Source organism: Paroedura picta, chromosome 13 (genome assembly GCF_049243985.1).
Source record: "Paroedura picta isolate Pp20150507F chromosome 13, Ppicta_v3.0, whole genome shotgun sequence".
NCBI lineage: Eukaryota > Metazoa > Chordata > Lepidosauria > Squamata > Gekkonidae > Paroedura > Paroedura picta.
In genome coordinates, this window is record NC_135381.1 from 19,620,305 (window position 1) to 19,634,601 (window position 14,297).

The 14,297-nt window shown below is 49.1% G+C and overlaps 1 protein-coding gene across 4 annotated transcripts in view; it reads left to right on the forward strand.

Annotated features, from left to right (window-relative positions):
• Positions 1-14,297, forward strand: part of DLG3 (discs large MAGUK scaffold protein 3) — an 80,100-nt gene that overhangs the window by 14,485 nt on the left and 51,318 nt on the right. Inside the window, exon 1 of one of the 4 annotated variants that reach the window (XM_077307428.1) lies at positions 4,123-4,824. The exons of 2 other annotated variants lie outside the window; for them this stretch is intronic. In XM_077307428.1, coding sequence (XP_077163543.1) covers positions 4,495-4,824 — 330 coding nt within the window. In that variant the 5' untranslated portion in view covers positions 4,123-4,494. Of the gene's footprint in view, positions 1-4,122; positions 4,825-14,297 lie in introns of those variants that run through there. One more of the 4 variants, XM_077307427.1, reaches the window with a different exon arrangement.

Here is a 14,297-nt window from a genome sequence, read left to right on the forward strand (position 1 = left end):
TGGGATTGGGGACTGGTTGATGCCTGGAATGGGAGGTCTCAGGGGGTCACAGGAGTCCCCTTCCTCACCTTCTATCCCCTGCTTTGGCATTCAGGGATTCTTTAGTAGAGTGTTGATTGGATTTTTTCCATTTTGTTACCATGTCTAGCTGATAGTATTTGGGGGGCAGGAGGAATCAACAGAAAAGCCTTAAGAGGGCCTGGCTGAGAAATCTTCTATGGTACTTGATGCAGGTCATAATCTCCCCCCAACACACACACGCTTTTCTTAAATAAAGAACAGAAATGATTCAGTCAAGGCTTAAACAGGCATTTCTGGCTAAGGCAGCATAACTCAGCAGGAGTTAAAGTACGGTTCACACATTACACAGAGGAAGGGAAAAGTGGAGGCATGAGTCAATCTTACTTCCTTTGTAAAGGGCAAAGTGGGGGCCTGCAGGTCTCCGTCTTGGGGGTATCCACAAAATCCAGGATGTGCTTGCATATCTTGACATAAATATAACTTGTCAGCCCCACTTCTGACATTACGGTGGAACCAGGTAGAGCAGAAGGGAGATGCTTTGCTAGCTTAGCTGCCCTCTATGGAATGTGTGAACCAGCTCTGGGCTCACAGGTCTTTTTAGCCAGGGAAAACATGTGCAGCTTGTTCATGTGGATAGGCTTCCTTATTAATCTAAAATATATGAAGCTGGCATTGTTCTCCAGACTAGAAAGACAAAACAAGCATTTGGTTGCCCTGGGCCCTAAACATTTGAATCTGAGAGTTTGGGCTTTCTGAAATGCTAGACCCTGTACACATCTGGTGACTCAAAAGGATGATGTTGTGGTCACAGAGACTTGAATATTTCTTCCAACCCTGTCTCTTCTTACCTTCACATTCTGGTTTTAATCCTTGAATGAATTGTTGAAGGCTTTCATGGCAGGAGCCAAATGACTGTTGTGGGTTTTCTGAGCTAGTTGGCAGCAGTCTGGTAATTGTAGTCCCTGATGTTCCGTCAGAAGAAAAGCTGGTTTTTTTATACCCTGCCTTTCACTACTGAAAGGAGTTCCAAAGCAGCTTACAAACTTCTTTCCCTGCCCATCCACACAACAGGCACCCTGTGATATAAGTGGGGCTGAGAGAGCTATGAGAGCACTGCTCTGCAAGAGCAGCTCTAAGAGAACTGAGACTAGCTCAAGGTCACCTGGCTGTCTGGATGTGGAAAAGTGTGGAATCATACCCAGTTCTACAGATTAGAGTCTGCTGCTCTTTAACCACAACACCAATACACACACACAGCAAGATGGAAATACGACAAGATGGGAGAGATTGGCAAAGAGAGGGGTTTCCGCACCCATTACATTTAAGCATCATGCCAGTCAAATGTAGGCATCGCAAGACCTTTAAACTGCTTCAAAATATGGAGGAAGGGGATTCGTTGTCCGGATTGATTGATAGGCGGAAGCGCACCACGTGTAAGGTGTGTTGCTCTCTTTTGCCTCTTCCAGCAACAGGTGAGGAGGGTAAGACACGTGAAAAGATGGCAGACAAAGGTGAGACAGCAAAAAGGTGAGGAGGGCTAGGGGGCGCTTTGCCATTCCATGGGCGTGACGCTATTTTATCTAATGTGCGGAAATGCCCAGAGATTCCCGTCTTGCCATATTCTACCTGTGAAGAAGCCAGCCACAGTTAATGGTGAAACTTCAGGGACTAAATATTACCAGACCAAGGCCACACAGCCCAGAAAACCCACAATGGCCAATTTAATCATTGATGTTGATGGTGTGATGACATCTACAAAGGGAAAAGTCCATGTTTCTGTTTGGCTGAAGAGCCAATGGCAGCCTGTGAGCAAGATGAGCAGGAGGGTGTGAGTATGCAAGAAGGTTTGTACTAAGCATAGAGATTCCTCCCCCTGACTGTCAACAGGCAGAACTTGACCTTTGGGGGCTCATCCAGTGGTTCCTTTGTCACTGCACACTCACACAAGATTGGACCATATTAGAGTCTTGTCCAACATCCTCTTTCTCAGGACAGCCAGCCAGCCTCTTGATAGTCCTACAAGCCAGGCTCCCCATAGACACATGAAGCTGCCTTCTCCTGAGATGGACCATTAATCTGTCAAGGTCATTTACATCATCTACTTCCTCATCCATTTAACTGGAGATGCTGGCCATTGAACCTGGGGCCTATGGATGCAAAGCACACGTTCTACCTCTGAGCTATCTGCATCTGCACCTCCCACAGTTCTAGTAGACAAGTAAGCAAGTGAGGGTTGAGATGGACCACAAGAGCTAAGACAGTCTTAGAAATGAGGGTGCTTTAAGACAGGGGTAGTCAACCTGTGGTCCTCCAGATGTCCATGGACTACAATTCCCATGAGCCCCCTGCCAGCATTTGCTGGCAGGGGGCTCATGGGAATTGTAGTCGATGGACATCTGGAGGACCACAGGTTGACTACTCCTGCTTTAAGATACTGATAAGATGGGGCATTCCCTCCTGATCCAAGCCCTGGATATCCTTTCAGATTTTCTTTTTATTTGAGAAACCTAAGAATAACCTTGCTGCATCAGCCCAAAATGTGTCTGTCTCACTCATCATCCTGCTTCAAACAACAGCAAAAACCAAAGGGTAGGGGGAGAACTGGAACCATGAAAACCCAACTAGTAACATTTAGGACCTTCAAGGGTTGAATTATTGTTACTTTTGTTAAAATTATATTACTTTTATTGTGCACAATTAAAATTTTAAAAATTGTGCACAATAAAAGTAATATGATTTTAACAGTAATACAGACATTCAACCTTTGAAGGTTCTAACTCAAACAACAGCATGCCAGATGCCTCCAAGAAACATGAACACAGCATATGGCCAGTGTTGTTTGCTCCTCAGTGACTGATACTCAGAGGTATACTACATCTGAACGTGAAGGTTCTACTTGGCTGTTGTGACTTATGGCTGATGAAAGACCTCCCTGTCCTCCACAAATCTGTCTGCTGCCTTTTCATAGCAATTTAAGCCATGAGTTTTAAAATATAAATGTTTGGAATGGAAATGTAAGTATCACCACCATGGCAGGTACCCTGATACATGTAACCATATCCTTTCCCTCATCCTGAAGTCAGAGTCCCATTCTGTTAATTTTTTAGAGACTTTAGGGCTTAATTTGAGAGGTGGCGAGCTTAGGGCATAGCTTCACCCACTTTGTAACATGTGAAGCTGTAATAAGAACTGTGGCATCTGAACATGTCCAGAATACTTATGTCACCACAGAGTAATTCAAGGATCACCCATGTTCATCAGGGGCTCTGGTGCTGGACTTCAGAGTGTTTAGCTGTTGAGGCAGCCATCAGACTAAGTAATTCTATCCATCCACCCACCCTCCTTCCAAGTAGCATAGGGCAGTGGATGGAAGGTTGAAGGAGGTTAACTGGCTCAAGGGTACCAATAGGTTTCACAGCTGAATGGGGATTTGAACTCAGATCTCCAAGAGTTAAGCACTAATACACCCCCCTGCCTCTCTCTCTCTCTCTCTTGCTTGCTATTCCATCCTGTTTAGAACTTTCCACACTATCTGACACCCCCGGCTTTTAAAAGCACCCACAGCTGAATCACTGTGTTTTGTTTTTGCATAGTGTTTTTGTTTTTGCATAGTGAAGGGATGGGTCTGAACAGACTTTTTTCTCTTGTGGAGTTTGTGACCCCACTTCCAGTTGCCCTTGAACGTTCCCCAGTTTTGCACATAATAACAATTGCAGAGCCTGCCATCTTCTTCACCATTCCCTCCTGTTTGGAAAAGATACTAGCAAATGGAGCAGGCTCAACCTTTCATGCATCCCTGGGGCCGTCCGTAGCCTCGTGCCCCGGAGCAGGGCTTAGTCATCAGCCCCTGACAGGTCAGTGAGAATGTGCGTGGGACTGGTCACTCGGGGTTGTCTGCATCTGGCTTGGGCACTCCTTCCTTGGTAGGGTTGTGCGAATAGGGGTGTGCTCTGGGTATGCTTGTGTGTCTGTGGGTGCGTGTGCATGTTGGGCATCCGTCTGCCTCTGTGCCTTTAAGGGCCTTCTTAACATTCTCGGTGCTGCTGCCCTGCGCTCTGATTGGCTGAGCCAGGCAGAACAGAGGGGCTGGAGAGAGATGCTCTTGTCTTCTCCCTTTCCCAGCTAGGGACCAAAAGCAGCAGCATCTCCTTCCTCTGGCCCTCGAGGTGCAAGAAGCTTCCTTTGCCTCCCCCGCATACGCCTGCACACCAGGGAAGGGATTTGCCTTGCCGGCAAATCCATGCAGCAGCCCCCAGGAGGGGGGAGGCTGCTTCTTCAGTGAGCCCCCTCCTCTCCCCCCCCCTCCACCGTGGCTACAGCTTGGCAGGGACCGAGGGGCAGGGCGATGCAGCGCGATGCGGTAACGTTTTGCCTTTGGAGATAATAGGGCTCTCGCTCACAGCCGCCCGCACAGGGAACGGGGGTTGTCCCCCCGCATTGTTCCCGGGCTGTGCGTAGGCTCCGAGCACCAAGATGCACAAGCATCACCACTGCTGCCGATGCCCGGAATGCTACGAGGTGACACGCATGGCGGCCCTGCGGCGGATGGAGCCCCCCACCTACGGCGAATGGCAACACGAGCAGTACGGCTACGGGGGATATGGTTCGCAGACGTTGCCTTCCCAGGGGGGAGCCACCCCCACTGCCAGGAACAAGGGCAAGTTGATCCCCACGTCTCGTGACAACGTCCCCGCTGCCCCCCCTAAACAGAGCCAAGGCAAGACTGGCACCCCCAAGATGAACGGGAACAGCCCAGGCTGGTGGCCTGAGTGCACCTGCTCGAACCGTGACTGGTATGAACAGGTGGGTGCTGCTTCGGAGGACGTGTGGGGCCACCATGCCTTGCGGGGAGGGAGGGGGATGGGAAGAGGCATGCTTGGCAGAAGAGCGCTCCAGGCAGGATTGGTGCCATGCTAGGCAGAGTGGAAGATGCCTCAGAGCCTTGGCGAGCTGGGGCTGACGGGCCATCCACAAATGCTTTTCTTCCAGGATCACTGGGAACCTGGGCTTAATTATGCTTTTCCTTGGCAGTCAGTGTTTGGAAATGTCTGCAGGGGCCAGATGTTGTCTCTGTACCTTCTTAGGGAGGCGCCAAGCATGGTAGCCCAGCCATCTCCTTGCTGCTATTCCTTATTATGTAATCTCACCAGGATTTCTGCCCCCTTGTCTGGTGCCGTCTTCCATCTTCTTGGTGGGCCTAGAAGCGCTCCCTTGCCAGTCTTTCTGCTAAAGCAGAGAGGGCACTCCTCCAATGAGCCCTCACCAGCCGGCTGAGAAAATGGATGGAGCCTGCATTCACAGCAATAAAATGGAGGCTGGGTCCGTCCACCTTGCCTGAGCCTGCCACGTTCCCGGCTGCCACCTCCCACTTGAGGCTGGCTTTGTGCCTCTCGTCACTAGCCCAGGAGAATCACAAGAGGCAAGCAGATGGGCCAGGCAGATGCACCCCTGACCCTCTCTGGCAGTGCCAGCCAGGTCTTGGGCGCTTTCCATCCAAGATCGGAGCCCGGTCCTCCTCCTCCTCCCCCTTGGCAAATACGGTTTCATTAATCTCTCTGTCAGTTTAGCAGCCTGGCATTTCCTTTCCACCCCCACCCCCATGTCCCTTTTCTGCAGCCCTAGACAGCTGGAGGTGCAAGGAAGGCCACCCTCTGGGGGCAGCTTGATTTTACTGCCCCCCACCATTGCTGTCCGTCGGATGTCAGGATGCCCGAACATCCCTCTCAAGATGGCAGTAACAAGATGGGGGGGAGGGAAGGGGGAGAAGAGAGTAGCTCCTCTTAGTTTTGCTGTCCAGTTCAGCAGTGCTGGACTGACGAGGCAGCCATGGAGGAAGGAGGCAAAGAAGGCAGCAATGGATAGCAAGAGAGACAGCCGTCATTGTCTCTTTGCAGGGCTGCAATTGCTCTGAGCAGGGTTAAAAGGGCTTTTATGTTTTAAAGGGGAGAGACCAAGCTGTGTCCCAGAAGCAGGAGCCAAGCTGGTGGTGCCTGCTTTGTGTGTGTGTGTGTTAGAAGAAACGAGATTCTACATGCAGAATCTGGCGTGTGAACGTGTGTGAGAGCATGTGCCGGATCAGGGCAGGCGGAATTGCTCACTGGAGTGTAGGCAGAGCAGGCACAGCAAGAGTCCGCGCAAGAAGGCTTTCCAGCCGGCATCGCCATGGACGAGGACAGAAGGATCCAGGGCCAAGGAGCCCTTGTCGTTGCCTGTGTGAATCTGACAGGCAGTGGGGAGCAGAGCTTGGGGGTGGTTGCAGAAATTACCTGTAATTGTTCACCGAGCGTCAGAAGGGAGTGATCCCCCTTGAGCAAAGGGGGTAGGTGGAGCTTTGCCCCTTGCTGCCCCCTTTCTCCACATGCATGCAAAAGTGCTTGCTTGGCAGAGGGGGATTTCCAGGCTGTGATCTGCTTGCCCTTTCATGCTGTGAGCTTTGACACGGAGCTGGAGCCCCCACAGGTTCCCTTGTGCACAGCACAGAGTGTGTGCCAGGCCTCTTGCCCCACTGCTTAGGCTCCCTCCCCAGTTATCCTTTTCACTTGCACCTGGTAATCCTTCTCTCCCACCCCACTTCCTTCTTGGCCTTCCTTTCCCGTGGCACACTGAGCTGTGGGGCTGAGGCATTTGATCCAAAGTCGGAAGGCTCTGAAAAAGCAAGACAGGGGCTATCAGCCCTTACTGTCTTGAGTCCCAGGTAAGCGCTGGCTTCTTGGACAGGGGTTCAGCCAGGTAGGGAGAAGCTCCTTCCTGTTCTAGAGTGAAGCAGTACTTTTCAGACGGAAGGAGCTTATTTTCTGTAGAATTCTGCAGCAAGGCTTCAGACCAGGTTTATCTGTAAGCAGAATGCATTATGAAGTTAATACTAATGGAAGGGGAAAGCTGGTCCCAGGATTTGGTCCTTAAAGGAGCAGCTTTCTTGTGGTAGCTTGAGGCCCTATTGGGTCTGGGATGCTGTTGCTAGGGAACACTCAAGTTTCTATTCCCCAGCCATCACTGATCCAACCTGGGGTGTGAGGAGGCGGATGGCAGGGGGGGACTGGCTGTTTCAGAAGGAAGGGGCAAGGGGATGGGTGTGTGCAAGTGCATGCAGCCCTGACCTGACCCCTGGGGCCAGTCCCACATCCTAACCCTGAATGTGGCTGCTGGAATGGTGCACCCCAATAGGCATTTGTTGGACAGAGTGAGAGCCACCAAAGGCCAGGAGCAAGCTGTGGTGTTTGAAAAGCAGCCAGTCCAGTTTGGCCCACAAGGATTTTGAGAATTTGTGCTGCAAATGTGTGCTGGGAAAACCACCCTACGGTGGACTCAGGCTAGCGGGGTTACATGCGTTTTCCTCTGCTCCTTAGCCTACCGGCCCTGTGCCAGGAGATCAAACCTTAGAATCTGCACTACAGGGAAGCTATAGTCTGGTATAAGTAGTTAGGCTGGGACCAAGAAGACCCATTTTTTAGGCTTACCTACCTGACAGGGTTGTTGTGAAGATAAAATGGAAAAGGTGAGAACTGCTTGGAAGACAGGCAGGAAAAAGAATGCACTCTTTTTTTTTGTCTGTTTCCTAAAGAGTCGTGGACTATAGTCCCTTTCCAAGGAGATGGAGATGAGGCAGGATAAGTGCTGTGGCCATGTTGAAATTTTTGCATGATGTTCTTGGTCTCTATGTCCTTATCTGTTTGGCCCTCTAGGGCAGGGGTAGTCAACCTGTGGTCCTCCAGATATTCATGGACTACAATTCCCATGAGCAAACGCTGGCAGGGGCTCATGGGAATTATAGTCCATGGGCATCTGGAGGGCCACAGGTTGACTACCCCTGCTCTAGGGTATCTGGTAGGCTGCTGTGCGAAACATTAAGCACTGGTCTGATTCAGCAGATCGTCTTATACCTTCCATTAAAAACATGCTATGGACATTTTGAAATGTAATCGTCTTGCTGGTAGCGGGTTGTCAAGTCTTTAAAACCCCAAGGTTTGAGGGGGAAGGAAGTGTGCTATAACACTGAACTTGAGGGCTCAGCAAAGCTAGTTCCTGCCTTGTTGTGGTAGTTGTGTGTAAATCTGTGATGTTTGCTGTTGGGCGGGTGAGCACCTGGTTTACCTGGTGCTCCAGTTTCAAAGGTCCCGAGAGGCAGGTTGTCTGAGAGTGCAGTGGGGGGGGGAGGCCTGGCGGGGCATCGCAGGACTTCTGACAGCGACTGCCCTCTGAGGTGCCTTGAGGCAAAAGGAGTGGGTGGCAGCGGAAGAAATCTGACATCAGTGACTGGGGCGGGAAGAGAAGGGGATGAGCAGAAAGGGGGATTTCTGGGAGGAGGCCAAGAGCAGTAGGGTGGGTGGGTGGGTGGGTGGGGAGGGAGTGGCTGGCTGCTGACCTAGAGCTGGGGTGGGCCGGCGATGGTGGGCTTGTGCTTGTGGAAGGTTCCTGTGGGGATGAGAGGGGGAACCGTGTGCGATAGCATGGGGACAGAGAAGCTGGAGGTGGGAAGGTTGGCAGGGTGAGGTTGCTATGGCTACTTGCTGTTCTATTCAGGGGAGAAACCGAGTTGCATCCTGGCACTGGAAGTGGAGGCGGAGGAGGGAGCTCTCGGCAGAGGGGGGGGGGAGAGGGGGTGGGCGGCGGAGGGGAGAAAGCAGCAGTGTCTGGAGGGGGCGGCAGGTGTGAAAGCCAGGTCCTGATTCGGGGGAATGTCTCCCTCCTCGGGTGTGGGATGGCAACTCTGCAGCAGGCAAGATGGCAGGCAGTATGGTTGACCATCCAGTCCTCTCAGAAATGCTCCGGCTTCTCACGGGCTGGGCAGGGCGTGTGCCACGTCCAGGTGGCTCAGTACGGATGCTGAGAGAACGGAGCCTCCGGGCAGTTTCCCCACCAGCAGCTCTTCTTTAGCTCCTTCAGTGGGGCAACAACAGAAGCCTAAAACCTTCTCTCCTTTTAGGCTTCCTGGCACCCCCAACCGTAGCCCCCTGCTCCAAACCCTCCTTTCCTGCTTGATCCCAAGGCGAGACAGTGGCCAATATTCTCCCTGGGGAAGGGCTGGGATCCTCTTACTCTTTTCCGAAGGCTGCGGGTGGCATGTCGACTCAGGGCCCCTGCTGAAAGTCAAGACCATACAGTCTCCACCATGCAGACAGGCGCTTTCCAGTGTTCTGAATCAGAATTAGGCCTGGGCTGAACGTTTTCTCTCGCAGAAGAACTTCTTGTTCTCTCTTCCTCCCGTCCCTGTGCCGTCTCACCTTCCCTTGGGTCATGGACTGTCCTAGAGAATCCCCTGCCTGCCCCCATCCCTTGCATTCTCATCTTACATGGTGCTCTCTAGGCCAGGGGTAGTCAAACTGCGTCCCTCCAGATGTCCATGGACTACAATTCCCATGAGCCCCTGCCAGCATTTGCTGGCAGGGGCTCATGGGAATTGTAGTCCACGGACATCTGGAGGGACGCAGTTTGACTACCCCTGCTCTAGGCTATCCCCAGGGCTGCTGCCATAGACCCAAAAGTGTACATGCAAGTTGGCTTCACTTCACCTCTCCATAGCTTGCCCTCAATTCCTGTGCTTCGCTTGGCTGAGAGACACGGACAGACTTCATCTGTGCCCTCTTTTTAACTCCTTCAGATGGCAGCTACTTGTCCTAGTTCTCATTCTGACTGAAAACTCAGTAGAAATCTTGCTCGTGGAGAAACATCACTGGAATCCGCTTTTGAACAGAGAGAGATCTGAGGCAGGGGGTTCAGCAAGGGAGGCACAGGCCGGAAGCCCAGTCCCACATGTTCAAACCCAGAGCTTTGTATGCTGTGTTTTGCAGGCCTTGAGGATCTCTCCCAGCACTCTATATGAGTAAGTTGGCCAAACTATCTCAGCTGATTTGCTTTTAGCTTCTCACATAAAAACATAAAAAGAGCCATGCTAATGGTCTATGTCAGGGCACATGGAGGCCACATAAGCGTGCCCATTGCCTAAAGAGGGTCACATCGTAAACCAAAACGTAACAAAATTATTAACCTACTGAGGGTGATAGCAGCAGTCAAGCAAGTTGGAGGGCCACACAGAAAGAGGTCAGGGGCCACTTGTGGCCCATAGGCCTCAGGTTGGGGTCCCCCGGTCTATGTAGTCCAGCCGCCTGTCTCACACAATGGACAACCAGTTCCTCTGGAGGACCAGCCACAGGACAGAGAGTCTATGGCCTTCCTCTGATGTTGCGTCCTGGCTCTGGGAATCAGTGGTTTAGTGCCTGTAAATATGGAGGTTCTCCTCAGCCACCAAGGCTAGTGGAATTGATAGATTTATCCTCCATGAATCTGATGTCCTTTTACAGCTGTTTATTCCTGTGACCATCACTACATCATCTGGCAGTGAATTCTACATATTAATCACGCTCTTTGTAAAGTAGTATATTCTTTTGTCCATCCTGAATCTAATGTCCTTCATTGGATACCCTCCAGTTCTAATATTTTGGGAAACGGAGAATAATTTCTCTTTGTCAACTCTCTCCAGCCCATGCATAATTTTATAAACCTCTATCACATCCACCCTTAATCAGCTCCTTTCTAAGCTGAAAAGCCCCAGACTCTTTAGCCTGTCCTCTTAGGGAAGGTGCTCCAACCCTTGAATCATCTTGGTTGCCCTTCTCTGTACTTTGTCCAGCTCTGAAATGTCCTTTAGTTATACAGTGACCTGAACTATACACAGTATTCCCAATGAGGCTGCACCATAGGCCCATACAGGGCCACTACAGTATTGTATTCTATTCTAAATTCCTTTGCTAATAATCCCTAACATGGAGTTTACCTTTTTCATTGCAGCAGCACACTGGGTTGACACATTCATTGAGCTGTTCACAACGACGGCAAGATCTTATTTCCTCTCAAACTCAGCAAGTTCAGATCCCATTACCCTAAATTTCAAGCTGGGCTTTTTTGTCCCCATGTGCATCACCGTACATTTATCAACAGTGAACTTGATTTGCCATATTGTTGCAAACTCACCCAGTTTGCACAGATCCTCTTGGGGCTCTTCACAGTCAGCCTTGGCTTTCACCATCCTCCATGAATTTTGTGTCATCTGCAAACTTGGCCACTACTCTACTCACCCCTAGCTCCAGATCATTTGGGAATAAATTTAAATAATACCAGCTCCAGCATCGATTCTTGTGGGATTCCACCTCTTACCTCCCTCCATTGTAAAAAGGGTCCAATTATTCCTGTCCTTTGCTTCCAAAAGTTTAAAGTCATTATTGGAGTCTTCTCTGGCTCGATGGTTGTTGCTGCAATTGTTGCATAGGGATTCACTGGTTAGGTCTTTTGCATTGTGAGGCAGGAGATCAGAGCTGTGCTTAATATTTCTGCATTCCTGCTGGCTGATAGTATGTCTGGGGGAAAATTAATTAATATTATTAATTTACAATAGAAGGGGTTGTTGTTTGAACAGCGGAAATCTTGTTACACCCACATATGATCTGATGGCAGAAGAAAAGCCCCTTTCCCCCTTCTGCCACTGTCCTTTTGTAGATTCAAATGGGTAGCCGTTTTGGTCTGAAGTAGCACAATAGAATCAGAGTCCAGTAACACCTTTAAGACCAACAAAGATTTATTCAGGGCATGAGCTTTTGAGTGCAAGCACTCAGATGTCCTGAATATATTTTTGTTGGTTTTAAAGGTAATACTGGACTCTGATTTTATTGTCCTTTTGTAGCCATCCAGTGGTTTTGGGGTTTGTTTTTGCAAAAATTGTAATGGAAGAGCAATGTTCCAAGAAATCCAGGGAGACCTGCCTGTTCTTCTGCCTTACTCTGCTGTACTAGATCTTGAACACTGAATTCTCACCGTTTCTTCAGGGAGATATCCCTTAGGGCAGGGGTAGTCAACCTGTGATCCTCCAGATGTCCATGGACTACAATTCCCATGAGCCCCTGCCAACAAAAGCTGGCAGGGGCTCATGGGAATTGTAGTCCATGAACATCTGGAGGACCACAGGTTGACTACCCCTGCCTTAGGGTAATGCTGGGTACATTGAGAGCTGGAGTTATTAGTTTTCTCTGATGCATGTGGTCAGTTCCTTAATTATTTCTGGTGGCCATGTTTTCTTAGCACTGCTACCCTCGTCAGACCTGTTTAAAAGCCACAGTCTGGAATCTGATCTTTGCTCCATAGATCTGCATTGCATTCCTTGCTGAAATGACTTTTACAAAAGCAGTGCCACATATGGTATACTGGGTGTAATGTTGCATTAGGAAAAAAGAAGCTCCGGGTTCAGATTTCAACTCTGACACAGAAGATCACTGGGTGGTGGTTAAACTAAAACGGAGGAGGAAAGAATAATGTAATCTGCTTTAAGTCCTCACTGGTGACAAAACAGTGGTATAAATAAACAAACGTTTCTTCTTGAGACTCGCTCTCAGCTTTAGATCTTTCTCAAAAGCTTTTGGAACTTTATCAGTAACATCTTCGACATTACATTTATTCAGATTTGATCTCAGCAAAATGTAAGTCATTTGGCTGGGGGCCATGAGGCTTCTAGCTGTCTTGCAGTTGTAGGTCATGAGAACAGGAGACCATTGGTACTTTTTGTTTCATAGTTCCAATTTATCAAAGTTTTCCAAAAAATTCAGCCTGCATGGAGTTTCTCTTGCTTTTGTGTCATTTTTGGCAAATGAGATCAACATTTGCATGTCCACCTCTTAAAAAAAATGCTGACCTTGATACAAACTCTTGCCAAATTCCAGTTATATTTTCCCTGTTTGACAGCAATAATATTGATTACTATTTTCAAGCTAGCAATCTGTTTCTGCTTATATATAATTTAAAATCCTGTAGGTGTGCTTCAGATAAACCAACTGTTGTTCATTATTTTGACACATTTGTGTTCCCTTCCAGTTTTTATATGGTCTTGAGAATAGACTAGCTGAATCAGACTAAGAGGATGTTGTCCAGGGCTGAATCTGCACGGAGCTTTTATTCCAATCCCAGGTCGATTCAATCCCTGCCATCTACATTGGATGCGATTTTCATTTTGATTTTGGGCGATTTAAATTTTCCCTCTGCAACAAGCATGATTGAACTGGAGTGACCCTACCTTTCCCCACACAATATCCTGGAATATACAACCCTTGATATTTGAAAAATCGGCATGAGTAAGAGTGTACTTCCTGCTTTCCCCGAAATAACTTGCTTCTGAGCCTCCAACACAGTAGTAAAGCCCTGATTGGCCAGGGCATCAGTTCAAAGGCTTCCTCCTTCCCAGGTTGCAAGGCTTCCCTTAAAGGGGAAGCCCTAACTTCTCTCAGCAGAAGCTTCAGAAGTCCTAACTTCTCTCGGCAGAGATTTGCCTCTTGGATTTATTCCCCCTCTTTTGCTGTCTCCAATCCTCCCCCCTACCTTCAAGAAGCTGAGCTTTGTCCCCCCCTTCCGAGCTTCCCTAATCACATGCAGAACATTTTTCTATGTCAATGGGGGAGGGGGGGAATAGAGGAAGACCCGAGTTGAAATCGATCTGAATTCAGCAGGATCCACAATGGAATAAATAAAGTAAGTGCAGAATCAGCCCAGCATTCTGTCTTCAGGCATATATTTCTTGTATCTCTCACAAAAAGCATAAAGGTGATAGTTTCTCCCATCCCAGAATTAGCAATCCTGTGACTCTTTTGTACTGTGGCTAATAGCTGCCAAAATAGGTATTTTGCTGATAGGCTCTGCTTTCTGGTGTTCTACCGGAATTTTCAGCTAGGTTTGACATAATTACCTCTTCCTCACTTCTGTTGGTTTCTGTCTTATGACACCACTTTCTGGTGACAAACTTATTACAGTTTTTGTTTAGTGCTGCCAAACTGGCACAAGGAACCATGTAGGTCAAACAGATTCCTTGTGCCCCTGGGACTGCTGTTCTGTGAAAGGAATCACAATGAGATGACTTGAAGCACATAATCTTGGCCTGGGAAGTGAGGTAACACCAGAAGGTAACTCCAGTCCCTGTCTCCGTTTGTCCTAAGCCCCGGATATCCACCTACCCTTGTTTTCTTAGCTGCCAGAATCAAAATCTGAAGCACCAGCCTAAGACAGATCCAATTATTGAATTATTGTACCCCCACCCCGAAATGGTTTCTTACACTTCCTCCAAGTAGCTCAGAACATCGTGTGTGGTGTTTCGTCCATCAATCATTTCTGTGAGGTAGGGCAGGGTAGGCTGAGAGACAGAGACTAGAATTGGTTGCCAGTGAGTTTGTGGACACGTGGGTGTCCACAGTTCTGGTCCAGCACTTTTTACCTTCACCACTGGGAGCATATGAGGCTGCTGCCTT